The sequence below is a fragment of the Plectropomus leopardus genome, chromosome 1 (genome assembly GCF_026936395.1).
Source record: "Plectropomus leopardus strain MGB_pleo_1.0 chromosome 1, ASM2693639v1, whole genome shotgun sequence".
In the NCBI taxonomy this organism is placed as follows: Eukaryota; Metazoa; Chordata; class Actinopteri; order Perciformes; family Serranidae; genus Plectropomus; species Plectropomus leopardus.
In genome coordinates, this window is record NC_142176.1 from 5,198,868 (window position 1) to 5,226,418 (window position 27,551).

At 39.4% G+C, this 27,551-nt stretch overlaps 1 protein-coding gene and 2 long non-coding RNA genes across 5 annotated transcripts in view; 2 read left to right on the plus strand and 1 right to left on the minus strand.

Annotated features, from left to right (window-relative positions):
* The window catches only part of tspan4a (tetraspanin 4a), a 203,068-nt gene extending 199,437 nt beyond the window's left edge, over positions 1 to 3,631 (plus strand). For both annotated transcript variants that reach the window (XM_042490493.2, XM_042490485.2), the window contains 2 exons: positions 1,719 to 1,802; positions 3,103 to 3,631. In XM_042490493.2, the coding sequence (XP_042346427.1) occupies positions 1,719 to 1,802; positions 3,103 to 3,171 (153 nt within the window). In that variant the 3' untranslated portion in view covers positions 3,172 to 3,631. The remainder of the gene's footprint in view (positions 1 to 1,718; positions 1,803 to 3,102) is intronic.
* LOC121946080 (uncharacterized) lies at positions 1 to 26,103 on the minus strand. Of its 2 annotated transcripts, none has more exons than XR_006105990.2 (3): positions 25,761 to 26,101; positions 23,985 to 24,082; positions 1 to 366 (listed from the first exon to the last, which is right to left on the minus strand). It is a non-coding gene; the product is annotated as an uncharacterized LOC121946080 (long non-coding RNA). The 2 variants fall into 2 exon arrangements; XR_015778700.1 differs by lacking the exon at positions 1 to 366 and adding an exon at positions 21,172 to 21,321 and having other exon boundaries at positions 25,761 to 26,103.
* Positions 25,466 to 26,512, plus strand: LOC148190345 (uncharacterized). Its single transcript, XR_015778679.1, has 2 exons — positions 25,466 to 25,803; positions 26,266 to 26,512. It is a non-coding gene; the product is annotated as an uncharacterized LOC148190345 (long non-coding RNA).
* The last annotated feature ends 1,039 nt before the right edge of the window (positions 26,513 to 27,551 follow it).

A 27,551-nucleotide genomic window follows, 5' to 3' on the forward strand; every position in this document is an offset into this window, starting at 1 on the left:
TATTTCCAAGTTGCTAAATGCCTTTCTTTCTATGTTTTTGAAAGAAATCACACCAACGTGCACATAGTTCAATGTGAGAAAGACTTAAGATCAAAGATTTATCAAACCAAACTATCATGACCCTCTTAAAAGCCAAACAGGGAGTTATATTTCAGTGTTTTATTATTTGCTTTACATTTGAACTCTCATTTTCAGTGTGCTGGTGAATCTTGCATGTCTCCACCATTTGTTGTGTTGCTGCCGGTCGCTGGCTGCTTGTTGTCTTCCAAACTTCAGTATTCTGATTCATCCTCACTAACGACAGCTGGGAGTGCTAATTTTACCCTCTTCTTCTTTCAAGAGTCACAGAAAAATATTGCATTCACTCTGTAAATGAAGGAAAAATGTGTCTGAAATCTAAGCATGCGGTCTGCTCTGCAGAGAGGACTCACAGATTGCACTGTTGTAGTAAAACATTTAGTGTCATAGTCTGAAATTTATCAAAACTAACATTATTAAACTTATTTTGGTTCATTTGTGGAGAGCAAGTAATGGTGACTTTTGTGCTTTTGAACAGAATATAAACTTAAAAATGCACAATACCGAAAACTGTCATGGAAGGATTCTTATTATGTTTAATTAAGGCAACATTTGCATTTAAGCAAATTTCTATTAGTTAATCCTTTGAAACTTGGGCAAATTGGTTTGATTTCTTTCAAAAACATGGGAGGAAGCCAATGAGCAACTTAAGAAGAAATTACCCAGAAATTAATTTTAAAAAGATAGTAAAAAAAAGTACAAGAAAATTACCTGACAATTAGCCCCCCCCCCAAAAAAAAAACAAACAAACACACAAACAAAAAAGGAAATTATGTGAAAAAAATGTTAAAAATTAAAATAATTCTATAAAAATAATTTTAAAGATATAATTATGATCACTTTAAATAACGTTCTCCAGATTATTTTCTATTCTTTAAAAAAAAAAAAACTCAGTCTACTAATTTCTTAAAAGTTGCAGGACATTTCTTGCCAAGTTGTTTATTGCTTTTTTCCCCCGTGTTATTCAAAGAAATCAAACCAATCTGCTCAGGGTTCAAAGGATTAAAAACTTGTTAAAGGAGGCTTAATGCAGCACAAGAAAAGAGATATCAATCCAGGTTTCAAAGGGATAATTATCAAAGAAAGTACATCAAATAATAGATCGAGCAAGTTCATTTTGTCTTCTTTCTTTTTTATCAGACAAAAAATGTAGGACATGTTCTATTTTACCTCGACATGTTTCGACTAACAACTGCAGTTGAAACACGTCGAGGTAAAAAAAACATATCCTACATTTTTTGTCCAATAAAAAAAAACAAAACAGAATAAATAACATACATTAAACAAAAAATGACACTTTATTAGGTAATTACTGTGAATGCAGATTGTAAATTGATAGAAAAAGATGTTTTTAAACCATTTTAGTGGAGAGAATTGATGGAGCCAAAACAGGGAGAAAGGCCCCTGAAAATGTTCTCAGCATGTCCCCCGGAAAGTCACGTCACAATATATTCAGCGCTGTTGGTTTCCTGAGGGCTCTGGCTCTGTTTTTACAGTGTTGCAACATAATTGAGGTTGTATTGCATGAGTGCAAATGGCCAAAAATGGGTTTGTTACCCAGGGGCAACACCGTAGAGGGAGAACTGGACGCCTGAATGTTGAGTTTGTAATGTTTGCTCATTCTGTGTGTGTCTCTGCAGCCGTGCTACGAGCGTGTAAAGGACTGGCTTAATGAGAACCTGGTGGCACTTTGGATCTTTGCTCTATGCACAGCACTTACTCAGGTAATTACAGCTTTTAAGTTGTGTGTTATGCTTCTTTTTTTTTTCAGCAGTCATTAACTCGCTCCTCGATATCTACAGCCTCAGACGGAGGCTCTTACTTTGTGATAAATAAACCTAATACTTCCTGTGTCCTTCGCATTAAGAGCCGAACGCAGGAATCCTCTGGACAGCAGGGGCCCGCATAAGCCTCTTGTGTTGCCACAGTAGACCACATACGAGGGTTTGACTTTCCGTAAAAGTCTTTTTTATCTCCTTTCCAGCCAAGTGCTACGTGATGCGCTTACACAAGCCGAGAGGAAAAATACGCTGCTCTCTCTTGAAAACATCAGTCACACGAGGCGCCTGTGATGCTGCAGGCTCATTTTTAATCACCGGTTAGATTCTCAGTGTCCTTTTCGGGAAATCTGACTGTGCATGCATGAAGATGAGAAGATGCAACCACTGCCAGACTTATCTCAAATATCTTTTTGCCCACTCACAACACTGAATAACACAAAGATTTATACAATTATGCTTTATATGCACGAAATAGGAGTTTAAGGGTATTTATGTAACTTTTATGGGAAGATAAGTAAATAATATTAGCAAACTTTAGATTAACTGACATAACAGACATCACTGAGTCAGCTCATTGACTCATTCATTTCCAGTCTTCTCAACTTGTGCTGCTGTTACATCACACTTTAGTATTCATCTCTATCAGTCAGTCCCTCCAGGATTTCACAGGAGTTTGTTTTTCGGACCTGAAGCCTCATTTCGCAACGTTTTGCAAGACTTGCATGTTGCAATGTTTTTAGGCATTTTTTTGCAATAAAGCAGGTAAAAAATCGCAGAAATAGTTGCGATGCTGTCTTATATTTGGAGCCTAATATTATAAGCACTAAAGGGAGCACTAAAGGGTGCCTCAGTGCAACAGTAACTCACCAAGTGAGACACCCTAACGGAAAAGCTTTTGGTTGTTGAAAATACAAGAATCAGCGCTCACCGGATAAATATTTGTGGTTATGCTACAACTAAGAGATATGATCTGTAATAAAAGAGGCACATCCACACACTCCAGTCTGTGTAACATTTAATAAACGAATATTACACAGATCAAAGAGTACCGATGCTCTTCGTATTGTTATCTAAGAAATAATGAGATTTTGATGTGACGGTGTGGCAAAGTCAATCTTTTTAGCGGTTATTGTGAAACAGGTGTACATTCTGACACGGAGGAGTTCCCTCTCATCTCACTCTGATTTTACACATCTGAGATTTTAGATGTTAACGTCTGATGTGTTTTCGTGTGTTTGTGCAGATCCTGGGCCTGGTCTTCTCCATGACGATGTTTTGTCAGGCCGTGAAAGTGGAGACCTTCTACGCCTAGCGATCGACCTCTCTGCCCTTCAGCACAGTTGGATTGTTTCTCATCGGAGAGGGACAGATATAGACCCACCCTCCTCCCCCTCTTCCTCCTCTTCCTCCTCCTCCTCCCCCCGACAGACTCTTCTTTCCTCGTCCTCTCTGTGACATTCCCTCTCGGATGTCACCCGTTCACAGTTTTTCTGCTAACTATCAACAAGCACAGTGTCAGTGTAATCCTTGAGTTGGTTCCTATGGTTTGCTCTGTGTCGAAAAGCTAATTTTTGTGATACATTTTATGAAGCAGTATTATGAACATGTATAAAAAAAGTGTAACCCTTTTCTTTCTTTTTTTTTAATATGTGTTTTGTTCTAAATTATTTTATGGTTTGTATGTGTTTTCAAAATGAGAGCTACAGTTGGGAAAGTGCTTCCAGTGCATGTCTCCTGCGATGGTGTGTATTAAATGTTTTGGCTTGACTAAACAGCTCCAGTCATCTTGTTATTGCTCAGCAGGAAGCACTGAAGGGTTTTTATACGGAGGCCGACAGGGGAAAAACGTGCAGCAACTTAGTGACAGTTTGGGATTTTTGAAGCGGAGATACTTATGTATAGTCAGTGTGTTACATACAGTAACTGGCTGTTGGTGTGCTCCCAGTTCTCAGGAAAAGACGGGACGTGCACCCCAAAAGAGTTGATTTCAAACTGTGTTTTTAGTCAGATTGTAACAGCACTAACAGCACTTTCTGACCCGAACAGCTGACCGGCGTTGGGTGACAAATGTAGTGCCAAAGGTAAAAGCTGTGTGACGGGGAGGTAAAGCAGTAAAAATACTCTAAATACAGTGTCCTCTTAGACTGATATTGATGTTTTTTTGTTGGTGGATAAAGTACGTTTTGATATTAAGCCCTGTAAGGTGCACTCGCTGTCTGTTTGTACAAACCGGGTATGCATCGACTGCCAGCTATTATATGAAATACACCGCCCATAGTTAAGTACCGCACAGCCCCACTTCAAAAATCCCACCTATCGCTTTAAGAAAACATATGGAAAGAGCCAAACAAGCAAATTAAGAAAACATCTTCATGAAGACACGTGCAGCATTTGGAGAACAAGCTGCAAATACTACAACAAAATACATTAAGAAAATGTGCTGCAATACATCACTCAGTGGAAATGTTTCCAGAGGACACATAGTAGTGATGCACACTTCCTGATGCACTTGTTTTGGCTGCGGTTTGTTGTCCAGGGCACACTGCATGCATTTACAGCACATAAGCATCTTAGAACCTGGTGTTTTTTATTTTGGTGCCTGTGTTAACAGGTTAGAGCAGCCACACTGCTGCTGTGAGCAGCTGCTGCTCAGGCGCGACGGCTACGCAGCTGCAACTGCTGCTCAGCTGCAGCACAGCTAGAGAGACAGTCTTCCGCTTGACGTGGACAGTTTTGTCTTTTAATAATTATATTGACTCTAAACTACCTTTAATTACAGTTTCAATGTCTTTAAATGTCAGAGATGAGGAAATACAAATATATCTGTTTTACTCAACCTTTCCTGTTTCTGTTTCAAAATAAAAGCCCTCTGACAATCTTTCTGTCAACAGAATCCTACAGCTGATGACAAACTGCATTTTAGTGTGAAACATTTACAGTGCTGTTGATAATGCAGTGGCTTGCGCAGCTTCATGATTAAGTATGTGCCTTTAATTGCGAAAATACAGTAGTTATAGCAGCCCCGCAGCAACAACGCTGCCAGCGTGGACACCACAAGCCTGCATACCGCAGAAGTTCAGCAAGGTTGCTGTCACATTATGTGAGTTATGTTACTGCTATCCGTCAGTGGTGTTGAAAAATGAGCAAAAATGTAATATGTTGCCCGACACATTTCTCTGACGTAACCTTTCACATTATTTTGGGATACTAACTTTTTAGCTCATTATCCAATACCACAGACAGATATGAAAGTCACACACTGCAGCCAAAACAAGCACGTCCGGATGTTTGCATCACTTTTAAATGTCCTCTGGAAACACTTCTGACACTAGCTTTTGCGGTGCATTTTCTTTATGCGCTGTGTTGTGTTATATGCAGCTGATTCCCCAAATGTCGTCAAACTGATGACAATGTTTTCTTAATTCTCTCATTTTCTGTCTGTTTGCATGTGTTTTCTGAAGTTGCAGCCAATTCTCACCTGTCTGCCACTGCAGTTTTATGTTTAATCCGTATTTATGCCTGAAACTCTGAATGACAAACAGAAAAAATGCAGGAAATTGGCCACGAATGGAGCATGGAAGATGGCTTATATATCCCCCCCGCCCCATGGAGACGAGCTGAAGCCATTAAAATATTTTGTAGCATCTAACTAATCCGGTTATTAATTCTATATATTGAATTAAACAAACTGCTTTGCGACTTCATGCACTATGGAACATGTGGTGTTTTTAGTGGCTGAATTTGCATATGACATGAGAATTACACCAAGAGATTCTGTCAGAGGAATTTAAAACGAGCAGAAAGCAGGATCCTCCAGACTGCCCCGGGGCGATTTCCCTCCCAGCACCAATCAGAGCTCCAATGACAAAGATTCATCTGCCGTCTTTGAAGCCCCCTCTGGCTCCTTTGTGACTCCTTAAGTCCTTTTTTTTCCCTCCTACCTTGGGTCGTCAAGTATAATCCAAGCCATAAGCACACTAGAGAGGCATTTTGATTAAATAGCCCCAAAGGGGAAAAAATGCTTTAAGAGGCGTCTTCAGTAGCAATTTGAGGTCCAAGCACTGCAGGTGCTGGAGCTCTTTTTGCATTTGTTAGGATTTTTGCTTCCTTTGCTTCTCTTTTTTTCTGCCTTCAAACAATCTGGACCTGAGAGACCAAAAGTCCCAGAGCAATCAAATATGTGGAAACGCTTCAAATCTCACCCAGAAGTCAGCCAAAGGAATTGCACAGATCAGCCAGTAGGTGGAGATTCGACTGGGCATGTTTTGTTCCTGGCACAAGGATTTTTTTTTTCCGCAATTCTGACACATGAAAAATGAAAAGAACTTTTCTAATTTTCTCCCCACATGTGCTGTGAGTGTGTTGCTCTAAAAGAGACGCAACAAGCTTGAACCCAAAAGGACACAAAGGCAAGCAAGAGTATCAGAAAAGTTCTCATTTACTGAAGTCCCAAAACAGGCAAGGGTCGGAATCAGGTAATTAGTCAAACCAGGCCAACATAATCAGACGGGGGCCGGCGAAGAACCATCAATCCACGTAACAGGGAAAGGGTCAGACAGGCAGAAACAAAGGCTGGAAATCTAGGGCAGAATGACTGGAGATGGGCTGGTATAAATACAGCAAGATGATTAGGAAACAGGAAGCGGAGGAGGTTAGGTTACAGAAAAATGGAAATGGGACTACTGCAGGGCAGGAGGAAGTCGCTGGATCAGAGGTGACATTAGGAGATAGTATATGGGAGAGTAAACCGACCACGGTTATGAAAAAATTGAGGATGATCTTGATTAATATTACCAACGTGTTCTCACCCGAACTTGTCACAAAGTGGCACTCTGTCAGTGACATTCTGCGTCTACTGATGACGTTTTAGGTATCCTTCTGCATCAGCTGTTTACACTCCTGGATGCTGCTACCATGATGTAAACAAATGCACATAATGGGATGCACGCCGTTATGTTTACAACGCAGACCGTCACGACGGTTAGGATTAGGCAAAAGAGGCACATGGTAAGGTGAGCACACTCTCATCTGACGCCGTGCAGCCACGTTCTCGGTGGATGTGGAAGATGGTTTTTGGCATCACACTCGTACCCTGTAAGCACTGACAGAACAGACGTTCCTGACGAGCTCGTGATGAGAACGGGCTGAAGAGTGGAAACACTAAACTGGAAGTACATTAACACATTTTAAGCTGCAACTAGAGGTGTTTAAAATATCTACGAACAAAGCTTTAACACAGAATCTTCAAATTGAACGGACAATATTGAATCATGAGGCACAGTGGCATAGTTAGGTCTGGGCATCCAGGGCTTTGGTCTTTTGGACCATCCTACTGTTTTTTTGTGTGGTTTTTTTAAAAAACAAACCACACAAAAAAAAACACTGAGAAACAAAAAACACAGTTATAACCTGGAAAAATGTGCCTAAACTGGGTTCCAGAGTGTAATCTTTTGAAAAGCAACCCCTTCTGTTGCCGTGTAAAGTGGCAATGCGCAGATCCTGTGAAATGCTCACATGCACATGAGCAGTTTGCTCATGGCGTTATCAAAAAGTTACACTGCCAACTACCGGCCTGGCATGCACACTACAGCATTTTTGGTTGTTTTTGCTGATCCAGGTACACGAGGATCATTCGCACAATGTAATAATTTGAACGTGGATATTTTTAAAAACACAATGGTTAGATTTTTTTTATTTTTAGTAAGGCCATTTTTTGCCTTAACGTGGCTTAAGACTGAGAAAAATGCTGAAATCCTTGATGCAAGGCACAAAGACAAACTGGCTCAGGGAACAGGGACTAAACACAGAAGGGAGGAGGGGATAATTGGACACAGTTGAAACACATCAGGGCACGGCAGACAACCACAAAAGAGGGGAACCACAAAGGAGCAGGAAGTGGGGATTTGAAAGAGGAGGAGAGGTGAGTATAAAATAAAACAATAAAGAATGAGAAGAGGGAAAAACACGACCCAGGGAGCCGAACAAGACACGACACACGAGAGGCAGAACCTGGGAGCATCGTGCATTCAGCATTAAATGTGCAGACCTGACGTCTCATTTATAACCACACAAAAGGAAGCCTGAAAGAGGCGGATATCACTATCCATGCAAACGCTGCGATCTATAAAAACAAACTTAAGAATGCACGCACCTGTAGAGAAACTCTGAACCATGCATGCGAACATTTTGGAGACAGGGGAAATCGGTGGCGCAGATGGCGAGGTGATGAATTAAATGTGAGAGGCGTCATTCTACACATAACGATGCCTCTCACTCATTTATTTCACGTCCTGTCCCATGTAGATGCACTTTATCAGAAACATTCAGCAGCAGTGTTTGTTCTAGTGAGCCATAACTTCCCCATAAGCACCTTTCAGTTGTAGAAGATATAAGCCGACACAAATGTCAAATCAAATCCCGCTCAACATTTCATCAGCGCTGTCTCAACGTCATGTCCCCCAACCCCCGGCAGCGCTCTGCTACTGACACTCATGTTCAGTTATGAAGCGCACGGAGGCACACATCAAATAGCATTTAATAATTGCAGAGCAGAGCGTCAACAGTGTTAAATTATGTATTCCATTCTTCAGTTTTCGGAAAGTTTAATGTGTGTAAAATGCTGTTAATACACACAGAGTGCATTGGACTGCCACACACACTCAACCTTCCTGCGTTATCTCATGCACATCTTCGCCACCTGCACACGTGGACTGTGTAAATTAGCAAAGTCTGGAAATAAAGCCAGTGACAGCTCTCGCATCATTATGCTCCATATCCTAATTATGAGTCCTAATCATAATGCAGGCTAAATTTACAGTCACAAAACTTCGTGTTCACTTTTCAAACTTCTTAAATGAGATCTCAGGGTGGAGGATTACGTTTCTACGCATCAACGTTCAAGACGTGGTTTGCATTGACCAATAATTCAGTAGCCGTAACTGCTTTTGGGGGCTGGAGTCTATCCAAGATTTAACCCTTTAACAGTCACAATAAGAAATGTTTTACTTTGTAAAAATTATACATCATTATTGACTGTAGAATATGTTAACAAAATGCATCAATTTGAATTGTGAAAAGTGCAAAAGTCAATGTAATTAAATAGAAATCTGAAATAAAAGTAATGTTATAAACATATAAAGATAAATAAGCAAAGTTAGTAGAAATCAGTGTAAAATGTATGCTAAAAAATATTTTTGTCAATGCTTTATAATAAAAATCTAAAAATTAAAGTTACTTAATAGAATAAACAAACAAAATAAAAAATAAACAAATAAAAATAAATACAGATGATGAATCTAGGCCAAAATCTGTTTAAAATGTATGGTAGGAAGAAAAAAAAGTCAATTTGGGTAAAATAAAATAGAATCAAATAAAAAAAAGCATAATCAAAATGAAAATGGGTCTTTAGTAAAGCAATTTGATGAAAAAAAATTAAAAAAGGAGATGTGAGTAATAAAATAAAACAATAAATAATGAGAAGAAAGAAAAACACGACCCAGGGAGCTTAAAAAGACACGCCACACACGAGAGGCAGAACCTGACAACTCTTTACTCCTGATGGAAAAAAGTTTTGTCTCCGGGATTACAAAGTTGTTTTTAGATCACAGATGGTTAAATGATGAAAGTTGAGGAAAGTTTGTCAGTTTGGCTGTTGGGCCTGAAACCTTTGACCTGCAACAGTAATATCCGCGAGCTTATATTTTTGCTTTTCTCTCACTTAACAGATGCCCACATTGAATCCCACATGATGAGATGTAGTTTGAAAATGCCAAGACAGATGGAGACTATTTCTTCGGCCCTCACTGCACCAAACCAAATACCACCGGCTTTTCACACACACTGATTTTTAGGTGTTTGGTCACATATATATTTGTGGGTCTCTACACGTTTTTGTTTTCATGCAGCGTCTCTATTAAGAAATAAGTCAAGTTTATGTGTGCAGCCCTTGAATGCAGTTAGAGTCTCAAAAGGCTTCACTGCGCCGGCATTATGAAGCAATAAATTAAAACGATAAATGAAAATGACAATCCACAATCTCAGACCTTCAGTCAAAGCAAACTCTTTCTTAAATCTCATTACACAAAATGGACCAGCAGTCGTATTTTCTCTTTGACTAAAGCAGCGAAAAGAAATATGTACAAGCTTTTCTCAGAACAATAGCACACATTGTAAGTACATGCTCCAGGATCTAATGGTTCAGACATTATGACTCAAGTGCAGCAGGTCTGACGCAGACCTACGGCGTAGAAAACAGGCTATTCTGAGGCTGATGTGACCTTAAAAGCATGGTGGAAATTATTTACAGAGAATATAATGCGGTTGAAAACTTGTTGAACTGGAAGGTTTTAAGAGAAAAAAAAGCTTCAGAAGATAGGGGGAGGTGTAACACAACCACAAAGAGATGCTGAACGATGACAAAGAGACACAAAATTCCCCAAAAAATCACGCAAAACAACCACAAGGAAACCAAAATGACTTCAAGGAGACGCAAAACAACCACAAAAGTGCATAACAACGAAAAAGAGACAAATAACCACAGGAGACACCAAATGGCCTTAAAGAGGTACAAAATGACCACAAAGAGACCCCAAACTACCACAAAAGCCCCATTTCCACAGGACCAAAGAAAGTCGAGGGTTCAAATCACAAGTTGAAGACTCCTGAATTGACTGAAATTCCTTAAGGCGTGCTGTACTTTTCTTTGGTTTGTTTTTATCAGTGTTGTTGTACTTTTGGGGATGTTTCAGTCGACAGATTTAGCTGCAGAGTGAGCGCTCCTCTTGTTCACGTGCCGTTTTGGTTAAGGAAGCTGCAGACCCAAAACATAGACTGTATAGCTGCTGTGACATCACCCACTGGTTTGTGGACTGCCATTTAAAATGTAATTTTTATTTATTCTACTTATACAGACAACGCACATTAAGCACCATCTCTGTGATATTTTAAAACCCGTAAATGATAAAATTCACAGAACAACAGCAGCAGGACACCATAAAGACAGCAAACTGGCACTCCCGAGACAGAAAGCAAAACATATGAAGCAACAGGAAACAGCAGAGCATCAGTACAAAACAGCGCAGCAACAACATGTGGTGTTTTAGCACAAATAGTCATACACACACACAGCATGACGCAACGACACCAACTAAGCATGACGTGCAGAGCAGCAATGGCAACAACAAACAGCACTAAATGCACTAAAACACAGGCAGGCAACACAAAGTTAGGCAGGCTGTCAATCCTTCAGTGAAGCATTTCAGCCGTCACCGTCTGTTTTTTTGGAGCCAGAAGAGACCGTATTTAAATGAGCGGCTGTCGCTGTGGAGGAGCGGGGGTGGATCTAACTCCGACTGTAGCAGAGCCTCACTCACGCAAGAAGCCCTGTCCTTAAATGTGCTCGACTTTGGGTCTCAATAAAATGTAAACGGGTATGTTATTTAAAAAAATTACAGCTGTCGTAAATGTTGACATTAGCTATAGAGACCAAAACCGTTTTTTGTATCAGGCTGTAAACGTTTGTTTTTGCTGTAAAGTTTGGCATCTTAACGAGCGGGTCTTCAGGGACTGAGTCTTTTTGGAGCCAGCCTCACATGGCCATTACAGGAACTGCTGTTTTTGGCACTTTGGCTTCATTAACTTGGATTGTTTCACTGTTACAACCTATTTATTTAAGTATTGTTAAGTGAACTTCTCGCTGAACTCCACGCAAACTCTCAAACTTTATATGGAGAAAAGAAAAGGAGCGAAAAGTCAAATTTTAACAGTCAAGTCTGATTTTACTGACTAGTATATTCAACTTGTGCGACACACACACACACACACACACACACACACACACACACACACACAGATCTGTGTTTCATGCTGCAGATTTTGCACAGGTAAGGCTTAGCTGAAATTATTGACACTCTCTCCTGGATACGTGTGTATTCAGAACTCCACCCTGCACAACACAAACACCACAGAGCACCACATGTGGCGTTGAACTGCTGTAAAGCCCTCTGAGGCAAATTGTGATTTGTGATTATGGGCTTTATAAAGAAAACTGAACTGAACTGTATTGAATGTGTTTACCACATTTCTTTGTTTTTTCTTTTTTCAATGAGGGTTAAAGAACCAATCTTGCCACGCACTGTCACATGTCATCACACCTCGAGATGTCACTCTTCTGATGGATCTGAGCTTGCTCTCTCTGCAGTCGGGTCTACATGCTGTGTAGCACCATGAGCCTGCCGCACCCAAAATGCTGTCAAAGCCATCACAGCCTCCACAATTCTTGATGGGACAGAGGCAGAGAAAAGACAGGGAGAGAACAAAAAAACCTACATACAACCCCAGATCACCACACCTCACATGACCTCTGCATTTGGCAAAATATGTCATGCAATTTGAATTTTCACATGACTAATTAAATTAAGATCACAGAAAACCTCCACAGTTTTTTTAAGTTACTAGACATCCACACGTAATATCAGTCCTGTGCAAATGGAGCTTAAGAGAAGCCAAACTACCTCAAAGAGACACATAACAACTACAAAGATGCGAAATGAAACACATTTTGTGGCATTTTGTTGTTAAGTGTTATTTTCCACAGCCTTTAGACAGGGCACCTTGCTCCCATATAGTGCAGATGAGGGGCCTTTATGTCTGCACTCAGGGGCCCATTATCTCATAAGCCTATCGACATGGAAACCGCAGTCGCAGTCGTGCACCAATTCAAACGCAACATTAAGAAGACCCGTTGACTGCATAATCTGGTGGTTGCTTGCAAACAACTAACTCTCTCCGCACCTCGACGTCTCCTCTTGTCCCTCTGTTGCCTCTTGAATTCACCTCACCGCTTCACCAGATCTCTGTTTCTTTTCTCATCTCATGCGTTATTCATTCCCATGTTCACGGGCTTTCTCCCATCCTGTGCTTGATCAATAAAACATACCTGTGCACTTGCTCCCTCACCTTCCCATCCTTTCGTCTTGTTCCTAAAGCCAAACCGCGAGTCCACGCTGAGCTGATAAAACAACATGGACGGATGGCCTTTTCAAACCTGGAGAAAATGACTACATTTCAGGCCATCTCTTGTCTGCGTGAGTTGTGTCTCTAACTCGGGTCGTGAAAGGAAGTCACTGTATTTGTCACTCTCACCTGCAAAAATGTTTTCTTTTCTTTACTGTGTGTGTCCCACTCAGAAAATGAAGCACAGCCCAGGATATTGTATCACCACCGAATAATTTAACGCTTGGTCAACGTCCTTCAAAATACAGGTGAATAAATTAAGCTGCTTTCTAAAAAGCACAAATGGATTTCATCGTTATGAAACCACATTTTCTGCACCTCTCATTGTCAAGTCCACATGGTTTTACTCCACTTGAATGTCTGCAATCATTACATGGACTTTTGTTGGAGAAGAAAGGGTCACCAATCACTGATTGTGCCTCTTATGTTTGACTGATGAAAACCCTTGAAAATATCTGCAACAAAATTGTCACCAGGAAAGCCGGCATATAAAATTCCTCATTATTTTGACACATAAGCAGAGACTTCAGACTGGAAAACTAGAATTTACCTTTGACCATTAAAATCCAATCAGTTCATTGTTTAGTCCAAGTGGACATTTGAGCGGAATTTGAGGAAGTTCGCTCAGGCCCATCTGCATGAGAATAAGGCACAAGAGGTCACAGCAACCTTGACCTCTGACAGCTGAAATCTAATCATAAATCCAAGTGGAGGTTTGCGCCGAATTTGAGGAAATTCCCACGGGGCATTCTTGTCGAGATTTTGCATTCATAGTGACCTCTCACCACCAAAATCTCATCCTTGAGTCCAAGAGGACGTTTGTGCCAAATTTGAAGAAATTCTTTGAAGGCATCTTGAGACATCACATTCACAAAAGTGAGAAGGACACAAAGTAACAATGACCTTTAGTCTTTGACCACCAAAATCGAATCAGTTCATCAAGTGGATGTTTGTGCTAAATTAGAAAAAAATCCCTCAAAGCGTTCTTGAGATATCATCTTCACGAGAATGACACAAACCAAGTCACAGTGAGCTTAAACCTTTAGCCACCAATATCTAATCAGTTTACTGTTCAATTCAAGTGGACGTTTGTGCCAAATTTAAAGACATTCCTTTAGGGTGTTTTTGGGGTATTGCCTACACAAGAATGAGTAGGACATATGGTCACAGTGACTTATGACCACCAAAATCGAACCAGTTTATGGGCATTTGTGTTAAATTTTAACAAAAATTCCTTTGAGGTGTTCATGAGATATTGCCTTCATAAGAATGAGTAGTACACAAGGTAACAATGACCTTTGACATTTCATCACCAAAATTTAATCAGTTTATACTAAAATCTTGTGGACGTTTGTGCCAAATTTGAAAAACTTCCCCTCAAGGTGTTCTTCAGATATCATATTCAGGAGAATAAGACAGAAAAAGGTCACAGCATCCTTGATTTTTGACCACCAAAATCTAATCAGTTTGTTGATGAATTCATGTGGACGTTTGTGCCAGATTTGAAGAAATTCCCCCAAATTGTTCATGAAATGTCGTGGTCACAAGAATGGGACTGAATAAAGGAAGAAAAGACAGATGATCTCTTTGGACGAGGACCCACTCCCTATTTAGATACAAATGACATAACAAAAACACAACAATGCTAATTTTCCTATTATACACTAAAAAAATCACACTTATATTCCATTTCTGCCAATATATCCCCCTAAATTTGCTTGGTTTAGCCCAGTGTTGGCCCACTCTCACCAACTGACATGAAGTCAGCGTTCCAGTTCATCCACTTTAATTGAGGAAGCATAAAAAGGGAAGCTGATCGTAAGAAATTCATGATATAATGTCATCATCATCTACATTGCTCTCAGTTCGGAGATTCATTGGAAAGACGGGAACTTAGGATGATGATGGTGTCACATTAAACGTAATTAAGCTTTTCAGTGTGACCCATTCTGCTGCAAATGTTGAAGAGCAGACATTTTGGAAGTACAGGTGGAATTAATAACGGCTCCTTTCAGGGTCCTGATATTCAGAAGACTGGCTCACTGGGACACTCGTTAACGAAATTTGTTTCACCTGTGCTTTTTCCACAGATGTAAAACACCAGCTACACCTGTAGTATGCAGAATAAAGTATTTTTTTAGACTTTTTCCCGTCTCTGTGCAAAGTATGGGAATTGTGTCGTAAAGCCCTTCTCTGTCTTTCATGGCAAGCTGCTCTGTTGAAGGTACAGAAAATGCACGGCTGTGTGTTTGATTGTGTGCACCTGTTTGCAGTGGCAGCAGCTGAGGCAGATGAGCCTGCGAATTACAAGCAGCATCCACCTGTTTAACTTCGACCCTTAACTAACTCCAGCCCTTAGCTGCATGTCATCCGCCCTCTCTCCAACCATTCCTGTCTCTAAAGTCAGGTCAGACGTCATTTAACACCAACCGCAGTTTACCAAAGTACTGAACAAGCACAAAATATCAAAACAGACAAATACAGACGCAAACAATAATTAGAACATTAGAAAACAATAAATGACTTGAGGGTTTCTGTAGTTCTAGCAGTAGCAACCACCACAAAGGCGCAGTCAGCACTGTGTTTGTGTCTACTTTTGGGACAACAAATTCTCATCCCAACTCGTCACGTTTTGCCACTCTGTCAGCAGTGACCTTCTGCGTCTGCTTATGATGTTTTGGGTTTCCTTCTGCATCAGCTGATTACGCTGCCGGATGCTTCTGTGGTGATGTCAACAAATGCACATGGTGGTATGAAGCTGCACGGCCCTTAAGTTTACACAACAGCAAAGGGCAAACAACGCAGACCAACATGATAGTGAGGTCTAACAAAATCACGAATGGTTAGGTTTTGGCAAAAGACGCACATGGTAAGATGTAAAAAAAAAAACAAAACAAACAAACCTCGCATCCACACAGAAAGCAAACTCTGCATGAATGTCGGTTGTTTGTGGGACCCATCCACCTTAAAAGCAGACCTGCGCTCCTTATACTACCAACAAAAAGGCTTAGCTTTAAAAAGCTATTATTTTACAAATTACTTAATTTGTTTCAACATTGAAGAAGCTTACAAAAATCACATCACAACGATTTTTAACAAAAAGGTGCATGAAGCCAAACTAAAATAATCCAACATGTCAGGTCATCCAAACATGACAATCAATCAAAGTTTAAATTCATCTGTGAGTTCAAAATAGATCTCTACGCCATCAGCACAACAATAAAAAGGGATGTTCACTCACTTACACTGATTATACTATCATAACACCTCCAAAAAATAATAATAAAAGGTAACTTCACAGTTTTTAGGAAGTCAGGCACTTAAATATGTCATTATTAATCTTTTTTTTTTTTTAAATTCCATTTACTCGCTGTGTTTCAACAGAAAGTTTTACAGTGACCAGAGAGCTATGTTTGCCTGGTTTGACTTTGCAGCGACCTAAAACTGAAAGGTCGCGCTTGGCTGCCTCTCCTGCATGCGGCCATCCGTCAAACTCTGGCCGCCCTTGTTTAAATCTCCACCAATCAACTGACACAACAAATTACAGCACAATTTGTAAGCAGCAGAAAATCACTTCTACCTGAATACATTTCTACATTTTTCAGGATGAGAGGTAGAAAAACACAAATGACAAATTACTGACTATTTAATGCTCCTCCAATTGCTTTTCCACAATGTGGCACTTTATGTAACCTTTGATTTACAATCCAGAGCCATTAATTCTCTTTTCCTGCTTAAGTGTGATGCCAGCGTTACTGTCTGACGGCAGCCTGGCACCAAATGAATAAACATTGCTCCTTTGGCAAAACCTCCAAGTGTCAGTGGAGCTTCTCTTAATTGATTTTCCACAAGGCCAAATTATTTTAACAGGTTTTTTACGATGTTTACTGTCGCCTTACTTTAACACTTGTTCTCCCGTCAAGTTGTTTTGAGAGAAATTAAAAGAAATGTTAAAGGTTAAGGTTAAAGAAAAAATATATATATTAGTTACTGAGAATAAAGTCATAATATCACAAGAATAAAGTCCCAGTTTTAACATTAAACTCATAGATGTACTAAAAAAAGATGTAATATTACTACATTAAAACATTTACAAGAAAAAAAAGTTTAATCTCATAAAAAAGTGAGAATTTACAAGAAAAAAGTCATAATATTGAGATTAAACTTGTAAAATTACACAAAAAGCTGTAATATGAGATTGAAATTGTACATTTTCAAGGAAAAAAATAAAATTGTGAGATTAAACTCATAATCTCATGAGATTAAGATTAAGATCAGAGAATCGTGTGATGTGGTTTAAAATGCAACAAAGTATGAATAAATGATCAGAGGTGATGGATGAATTCTCAAAATTATTAGATAAAATGCTGAAAATATTAGATAAGAACATGAACATTATAGATAAGGGGTTTTACCATATTGCCCACCTTTCTTGTCTTAATCTGTGACTTTTTTCGAATAAATTACATTTTTTTTCTTGTAAATGTACAATTTCGATCTCATGATATTACATCTTTTTTTGTAAATTTACAAGTTTAATCTCATAATATTATGACTAATCTTGTAAATTTATGATTTTCCCTTATAATATTATTTCTTTTTTATTAAAATTAGGATTTTACTTTCATAATATTATGACTTTTTTCCCTTTAAGATGGCCCTACATTATTCTCTGTCGTAGTGGGGCTTTGAAATGCTGAAATTATCCTTCTTTTAAAAAAAGAGAGAAAATAACAATAAATCAAGTCAGTTGTTCATCGTTGTATGTATCCCGGCTTCAATGGCTTACAGTTGATTTCACTTGCTAACATATTAGACACTGATAAACTAATTTCTCACAAATTATTTATTTTTTTAATCACTTTAAGTAGTTGCCAGCCTTCCTTGTTAAAACAGCTTTAATATTTATCTATGAAGTAACACTAGACTACAGCTTAGTTCTCAGCTGAAACAACAAGTCCTGCAAACTGGAGACGTCCCAACCACCCAGCGGCTGCCAGACTACAGACGAATCCTACAGAGAGGCATCACAAATAAACCAAAGATGTCCCCTCTTCTCGTGAGCGTTTAAAACATCTTGTAAAGTACTCAACGCTGCCGCGTGTCACAGCCCTGTCTGTTGGCTTGTAGCTCTTGCATGCACAGGACTGGTACACTCAGCTAATGACAACATCACTTTTGTTGAATGATTTAAACACTTCAGACACCAGCAGGACGGGGAGTGACCTCCAGGTACATGTCATGTGTTGAGTGCAACCTCAGGGCTGATATTAATGTTTAAAGACATTCTTGAGTTTGAGGGGCTGTAGGCTGTTTGACAGGCTCACATGTGCATGCACAATTCATGAACACATACTACATATTTTATATGTTCTTGAGCGAGGAGGGGACATGGTTTTTGTTGCAACAGTACAATGGTATGACATGGTCAAAATTTAGATTTTTAATTTTTCAGCGAGTGTCGTGGCTGTGGGAATGGCTATGACATTGAGATTTTTCGTCCAGACTGAAATTTCTGAACAACTGTTGCATGGATCAAAATTTAATTTTCTTTACAAACATTCATGTTTCCCAAATCCTAACGATTCTGGCAATCCCAGCTTTTATGTGATGCCACAGCAAGGTCAAGATTTGTGTTTTTTTACTGACATGTCTTGTCAACAGAATGGCCGTCACATTTGGTACATAGTTTAACTGTTGGAAATCAAAGCAATTTAGCTCGTTTTTATTTTTTATTTTTTTCAAAAACATAAGGAGGAGGCAATGAGCAACTTAAGAAGACTTGCAAAAAAAGGAAAGTCAAAAACAAAAAAAACAAGGAAGTGACCTGAAAAAAGTACTTAAAATATTTATAATTCTGTATCATAATTTTAGATGATAATAAATATCCAAACAAATAAATACAGAAAGGGGTATCAAATAGAAATTTGAAAATTATCCAAAAAAAAGGAAAATGTTCAGAGTTATTATTATAATTATATAATCAAAATATGTATATTTTATAAACAACATACATGTATGTATATATATATATATATATATGTATGTATGTGTGTGTATATATATATATATATATATATATATATATATATATATATATATGCTAATTTTCTTATCAGGTTTCCCATTGACTTTCTCCCATATTTTTGAAAGAAATTAAGCAGATTTGCTCGGATTTCAAAGGGTAGATAGGCTAACCCTAACCTCTGTCTGCATTTTCACTTGGGGATTCATTTCCAAACTTCACTTCTTACTCTAGATTTTTTTTTCTTTGCAATGCTCGATAATAACTTAATGCAAGTACTCAAATATGGAAATGAATTAAAGTGCCCATCCCGAGTTCTCAGCCTCTAAAATCTTCGCTCTGTAACTCAGTGCCTCTCTCTTATCTCCCTGCAGGCATCCCTCTGGTTATGTGGCAGCTTTAGTTCCTCCTCGGTTCTCCTTCGTTTACTTTATGCATTTTAAAACATTCAGACGCCGTCACCTTCCGTGCACAACCACACTCTCCTGACAGCACTGATTAACACATCTTCAGCTTTGTGATGTCTTTTTGTGCAAACATTTCTTTTACTCTCGTTAAATAAATTACTATGTTAAATCTTTGAAAGCATCTTTCACTTTGTCATTGGCCTAAGAGCTGGATTGTGATACAAACACATGAACTAACAAATTCCATTAAGGATTTATCCATAAATAGATAAATAAATAGATATCATTTCAGGCATTTCAAGGAATACTTCAAATGAATAAGGCAAAAAAGTTAGTTTTACTCTATTTCTTCAAAATGTTGTAAAGAGAAGTGACGAGCTATGACATCAGAGAGCTATATTTTCTGTGCTGTATGTGACTTTCAGAGTATTAAGTCAGAGTCTCTTTGTCCACAGTGAATCTGTTAAATATGCACCTCTGTAATGTTGTGTAAACAAACCAGTTGTGCACTCATGTAAATGAACCACTGTACCAATCAGCTGTGCACTCATGTAAACAAACCACTGTACCAATTAGCTGTGCACTCTTGTAAACAAACCACTGTACCAATCAACTGTGCACTCATGTAAACAAACCAGTATACCAGTTAGCTGTGCACTCTTGTAAACAAACCACTGTACCAAGCAGCTGTGCACTTTTGTAAACAAACTACTGTACCAATCAACTGTGCATGCATGTAAACAAACCAGGTAAGATATCAGCTGTGCACCCTTGATCATAGGCTAAAGATGTGACTACTAAAAAGATGGATGAGTGCCTGCTGTAGCAAAAGAAAATTGTTTCATATTGTGATATTTACTCGAACCGGCATACCATATAACCAACAGCAAAAGGTTATTACTAACAAACTGCTCTGGTTTGAGGATTTGCTGTTCGGGTTCGGGTCATTGATTAATCCACATATGTACAGGCTGACTGCCAGGTTGGCTCTCACAGTAAGCCGGGTTGGGTCAGGTTTTAAAAAACCTTGACTCACGCATCACAACGGGATGGTGTTGTCACACAAGTGTAGATCCCACCCACCTGTTTCAACCTGGTTAACACTGTTAGCTCCGTCAGCTCTGTTGCCACTTTTTAACCCCATTTATATGTTCGCACTGTAAGCTGATAGGTGCTGACTCAGACACCTCTATGTTGAAAAGTGAGTCACGATTATTAAGTCAAGAACTCATATACTCTGGATTCGGCATAAAACCTCTTTAATTAACCTCATGGTTGTCAGTAGAAAGAAAAAGAGAGTAAAATCTGTCTATTTCCAGCATTGACTGTTTTTCCTGTGCTTTGAATAGATACCTCATGTTCCTGTTTTAGAGGCTAAGCCCATCCTCAGGTGAAATCCTGAAACTGCCCCTGGCTCAGACACAGAAGATGCTCCATCCTGAGCTCAGTCTTTCTGTCTCTTTGTTGTTCACCAGCGCACTTTTATCTACATGTTATTATTTAAACAACAGCCAGAAAATGTTTAGGTTCTCCCTCTGCAACATAATTATATGTTTGGACAACCAGATTAGCATCTCAACATGGCTATCAGAGAAAGGCTGTGTTATCAGACACTCGCCTCCAGTGTGCTAAAAAAAAAAAAAAATTAAGATTCACCGCCTAATGTAGGGCACCTCGATTTGAATATTTCATGCAGCGTGCCCGAGCATCAAAACCAATCGCATTTTACGTCCAAGCTAATGTGATTAGAGGCACTACATTATTAACACAATCGGGTGAAAATGATTCCAGAGAGCGATCGCTGCACAGCAGTTTTCCATCACATTTTATCTTCACAATGAAGTTTGATATTAATGGAAGCAAAAACTGTCATTTCTGTGTCTAATCTTATGGAGAGATGGCTGTTCTTCAGCACAGAGGAGTCCTCAGTGTCCTTTTTAGTCTGACTATCACGTGTTTTATGCATTCGAGCCGACCCTGAAATCTCCACATCGCTGTCACATACATCGTCTGCCTCCTGTGTTATTATGGACAATTGTGGGAAAGAGACAGAGACGGTCTTTGAGAAAAGCAACGCTGCAATCTTCTAGTAATCCAATAATCACGATACATCAGCGAGGTGTTAAAGTCTAAAGACATTACTGTAGATATCTTTTCATCTGCTGAGTGAGAAATGATTGCCATATTTCTTAACCCTTTGAAACTGGTGGTTTGATTTCTTTCAAAAACATGAGAAGGCAAAGAGCAACTAAACAAGACATGGCCAGAAAATTAGTAAAAAAAGTTACAATAAAGTTACCTGAGACTAAGCAAAAATTATATATATATACACACATAAATCTTTTAAAGTACACAAACAGCACCATCACAAACTACATTACAAATATTCAAAAATAAATTAACAAAAAAAATTTATATATAATATAATATATAATAATATATTTAAAAAAATAAAATTAATTTGCATGTAAAGATTCACATACAAATAGAACTAATAATGTTGAGTACAACAATACAATAAAAGGGAAAAAAATGATGGGAGACGGGATAGCATTAACCATAACAACATGTTCTAGTGGTGTGAAAACATGGAGATCATGCTGGCCATTATTCAGTCGAATGGGATGGCAGATTCTCCATCATAAAAGGTTTCCATATTTCATAGAAAGAAACGTCTTATTCCTTAGTGAGTAAGTGATCTTCTTTAGAGGAATATAACTGTTCACTTCTGAGAGCCACAGTCCAACAGGCAATGAGAGATCTGTAACATGGCTTTAAAATTAAAAAATTATAGAATTATCAGTATCGTTTTCTGGACATTTTCCCCTTTTGGGATAATTTTCTAATAATTCTTCACTCTTTATAAAATTCATTTTTGGATATTTTCTTGTCGCCTTCTGCTAATTCCTTGCATGTTTTAGGACATTTCTTGCCAAGTTGGTCATTGCCTTTTCCCCCATGTTTGCTTCAAACAGTCAAAAATCTTGTGAAAGGCGTCCGATTGCACAAGAAAGCTGATGTCGATCCAGGTTTCAGAGTTAAAATCTCTTCATCAGAATGGGAAGAAATGCATTTCATAACAAGATATAAAGTCCTGGGAACAAAACAACGCCATAAAAAAACCCGGAGAGTGTGTAGCCTCATCCTGCTAAGACTAGAAAAACACTTTACAGCAAAACAAACAGCCAGGACCAGATTTACTCGCACTGGATCACAGACTTTGCAGAAGGCTACAGCAACCGGGGCAAGGCTCCCCCTCAGCTGCTGCAGGACGGAGATGGCAGCAACAAATTATGTGCCAGAAAGTGGGGGCCCCCTGCCAGGGCCGAATGCATTAACCACGCTGTTAAGACTCCATAAAATAGTCCACTTGTGTCCTCGGGGGAAATATGCAGTCCATCCGGGGACAATGTGGAGTTTCACTCGCTTGAATCGGAGACAAAGAGCTCAAGTTTTCTTTTGGGGAGACGAATGAATCCAATGAAACACTCAAACACACTTTGGGTAAGTGCTCCACCTCTGCATGGGGAATCAGGAGCAGAGAGGACGTTTTTATATTAAAATTATATGGACATTAAATTTGGGGGGGAGTCTAAAACTGGACTAGGTGCAGCTGTTTCAAACTTGTGTGTCTCAAGATAAAGCTGAGGGGGTGATTTAATTAAAGGTACAGTTCACCCCAAAATCAAAAACACACATATTTTTCCTTTTACCTGGGGTGCTAAAAATGTTTGGGATGCACATAAATAGATAGTTTTGGTGTTAGTTTCAAACTCAAAGCACCAAAAAATACACAAACTCAGCAACAATGTCTCTTTACAGAAATCATGACCTGGTGACTCGAGATAATCCACAGAGCTTGTTGTGAGCAGTTTCATGTAGGAACTATTTTCTTTCTGTCAAACTACACACGAACCGTATCAACACACAGAAGGACGCGTGAATCCAACAGTTCAGCCGAGGATGACGTCTTTAATATTTACATCTCACACTGTTGCGAGAACAAGACCTTTCGTCAGTGAGTAGACGCACTCAAGGTAACACCACGGAAAATAAATGCAAGACCATCACTTGAACCGCACCTTGGAGGACGGAGCCACAACTCAGTTTCACTCAACTTCATTTTTTTCTGTTTCACGTGAGCATCTGTCAGTATTTTGTATTTCATGTAAAGTGTTTTGAGTACTTAGAACAGCACAATTTAAGTCCTGACAATTATTATTTATTATTATTATTAAGAATATCGGGTTTGTATGCTGTGCAGATCGTAAAGCACTTTGTGGAAATTTTGTGATCTTTTGCTGAACAGATAAAATAATTGAACAATCCGTTTTTAATTATCGTCATTAGGAAGGAATAGAAGTCAGAGGGTACTGTGAGACTGACTAGCACATTATTGGTTTGAATTTGCTGACGGCATTTTTCAGTATTGTTGCACCCAAAAATGACTGATTTCTGAGCAGCTTTTTTTTTTTAAAATGTTTTTTAGGCTTTTTTTTTTGCATAAAATTGCTGGAGCACGTAAAAATGGTTTAAAAAAAGTAAATAGCTGCAGTTTTTTTAATAATTCATTAAAAATAGAAGGGCAACTTGTTTTAGTGACAATAAAACCGCACTTTTCTGAGTTTGTGATTTATACACCAGTGTTGCAACTACCCATGAATATTTAATGTCACTCACCTTCAGTCTTCCAGCATGTGCAGTAGATGCAGCAGCCTCTGTCATGGTGATTTGTCCCGTCTGTTGTCAGCGTGTCTCAGCTGTTCTCTGGGTTCGTTCTGTGGTAGAAAAGTGTTTGACAGTTACTGACTTTTGTTAGCGTTCCACCGCAATCTATAACACAAACCACCATTTTTGTGCAGAACATCAGGAATTACCTTGCATGGTCTGCAGCTGGAATTTGTGTTGGTAAATGTGAGGCATTTGTATTGCATATGTCTGCATCTTAGCACCTGGCAGTGAATTTGGGGGTGTTGTGTTAGGAGACTGCTATGATTGATAAAACTCACATGACTCTATTATGATGGGTCAAATTTGCAGAGGAGTCGCAGTGACTGGACAAAACTGCAAGATCGTGCAGAAATTGGAGGGATTGGTTGAATCCCGACATCCTAAATAGGTAAAAAATAAACTGATGTTGCGTGCATTATCCTCTCACCTCCACGAAAAGACAGAAATCATTGAAGTTTGTAAAGCTTGAGCACAATGAGCAGAGTGTTCATCGACCTTGAAACGCTTCAGCAATATTCACTAATTTGTTATTTGTAACTACTTATCTTGTTCAGGGTCACAGAGTTTTGCTGACATTGAGCGAGAGGCGGCTCACCTTGGACAGGTCGCCAGACTATCACAAGCTGACACGTAAGCCTCTTCCCACTGCACAAAAAATAAAGACCCGCTAACATCCGGCTTTTTAATGCAACGGAGAGGTTACAATCGGCATTTACATCCAGGTCAAACGAATCTGCAGTAGTCACAGGCTCTGATCTGCATCGACAGGAGCACAAAACCCTCTGAATCCTGGATAAACATCACTTTTCTTGTGTTACGTTTGGACACATTATCAACTTTAAGATAAGCAAATTACTTTGATTTCTTTTGAAAACATTGCTAAAAATGTAACGGACAACTTGTCAAGAGATGTTCTGCAAACTGCAAGAAAAGATGACAAGAAAATTATTTTTTTGAAAAGACGGAAAAAAGAGACCGAAAAAACTAATTATTAGAAAGTGATTGTTATTTAACTAAATTATACTACTATTTAAAGTTCATTAAATTTACATTTTAGCACTTTTTTCAAGCTATTTTCTTGACCGGTTTTTGGGTTGTTGTTTTTTAAACCATATTTACTATATTTCCTTTCATTTTTTGGATGCTGATGCTGATGCTGATTTCTTCTTACTAATTCCTGCTTACATGTTTTTGAGAGAGATTAAGCCAAAGCTCAGGTTTCAAAGGGTTAACCAGTGAGATGAAATGAAGGCCACAGTTAAATTTTCACAGATTTCCATGCATGTTGCTCTTGGTAGAAAAGGGCGAACAGAGACAGCCGCTCGCGCTCACATTCACACCTGAGACCAGTTTAGAGTCACTAATTACCTGCATGTCTTTGGACTGTGGGAGGAAGCAGGAGATCTGCGAGAAAACCACGCTGACATGCAGAGAGCATGCAAACTCCACACCGAGAGGCCTCAGCCAGCTGACAGATTCAAACTCAACAGTGTTAACCACCATAATAATTATTATTATTATTATTATTATGGTCATCATCATGCTCCAGAGCAGCTGGGGGCATCAATATAGCGTTTTGTTTTGTTTTTTTAAATCCAGAGACAACATCATCCTGCAAGTGTTGCTTCAGAGGACATGTCCCCAGTGTCCCAGGGCAGAGAAAACTGTCTATTTTTCAGTGATTTTGAAATCTTGATTTGACTGATATAATATATTTAAACTTACTCGCTCTGGCAGGTGGAGGAAGCTCCTCCCTGTTCCTCCTCAGGTACGTTTTCTGTCCGTGGACGTTTGACATTTCAATTCAGTTCATTCCCAACCTGAATTTTGGTTTTGACGGCGGTATGCAGGTAAGCAGGTAAACAGGTAAGCAGGTAAGCAGGTAAACAGTTAAACAGGTAAGCAGGTAAGCAGGTAAACAGGTAAGCAGGTAAGCAGGTAAACAGGTAAGCAGGTAAGCAGGTAAGCAGTCGGATGAAGGCGCGGCCGCATACAAGTGACGTCAGTGACGCGACGTGAGCTTTCAGGCTGATCTCAAGTCAGCCATAATTTAATGAATGAAGGGCGATTCTGCTCCTGAACTGGGATCAGTTTAATCACAACACTGCGTTACTGCGAGGATGCGGAGTGGTTGTTGGAGCCTGTCAGCAGGAGAGCAGAGCGGACAGAGAAACATAGACAACAATTAAAGAACTTCATATGGTACTTTTCTTGACTCTCTTTCTGGTAGGGCTGCAGCCCAACTGAGCCCTACCCTGTCTCAGCTCGACCGGCAGCGCGGATCTCCAACACAGTGGATCTCTGACACAGCAGATCTCCGTCACCGCGGATCTCCAACACAGGCTGGCAGCATAGATAACAGCGCGGATCTCCAAAATGTCAGCTGGCAGTGCGGATCTCCAACACAGCTGCTGACGGCGCGGATCTCTGACAGAGCGGCTGGCAGGCTGGATGTTCATCAGCTTGGATCTCTGGCAGCGCGGATCTCCGGCAAATATAAAAATAAATAAAATAAATATTAAATATATCATTACAAATTATGTCACACCAGAGGCCAATTATAAAGACTACCAGTCAGAACACATTTTCATTTTTACTCAACACGGACCTTAAATTGTATCTGTATAACACTCACTGGAATGGGCAAAAGAACCTTTAGGGAGTCTGAATCTCAACATCTGTTTTAGACAGTGAAGCCTGGAGCCAGATACTTGTGCTAATGAGCTGTATCTTAATATCACTTTTCAAAAACAATCCAGTAAAATGATTTATTAAAACACATAATAAAACTGCCAGAGAGTGATCAGGCGTGAGTTGCATCAGACTACAACCATCACAGATAATGAGATAAATTAAGAGAAAGAGACATTTAATCATAAGACACTGACCGTGGCTGCTGGGTCTTTTGGGGACAGGGTGTTTTAAACCTTTGGGCCCCTGACATCAAAGAGTCCCTGTGGGTGCTGGGGAGGGCCAGAAAGGGTCCTCTGGCTCCAGCTCACTAAGATTAAAACATGTGAGAGATGCAGCTCAGAGCCAGAACAGCCTGAGGTGGAAAAAAAGAAACTCCTGAGTGAAAACAGTCAGCCGACTCCATGACACCTGCTGAAACTCTGCAGACAACTGCACGTCAAACAATCTGAAGGGAAATTATTTGCTTCAGTCTGCCAGCTGCTCCGGTGAAGCAGCTCGGTTTAATCAGCGGCGGCTGTACCGGACATTTCCCAGAGGTGGTTCTACATGGCTGACCTCCCCTCTCCCCCTTTGAAGTGAAATCCGCCCTTAGAGCCTGTTACGCGGGAAGATATGACCCATCTGTGGTGTTACGCGCCTCGCAGCAGTTATTTTTGGATGTGTTTTAATTTGCTCTTTTCCATGTATCCAGCGCGAATCAAACTTGTTATAATAAACTTCCCATTTAATGATTTTCAATACTTTGAGAGTCAGAGAAGAGACCTGAACTTGTATGGCACTAAATGTGGGGGTGGAAATGGCTAATAAGTCACACAGCTCACT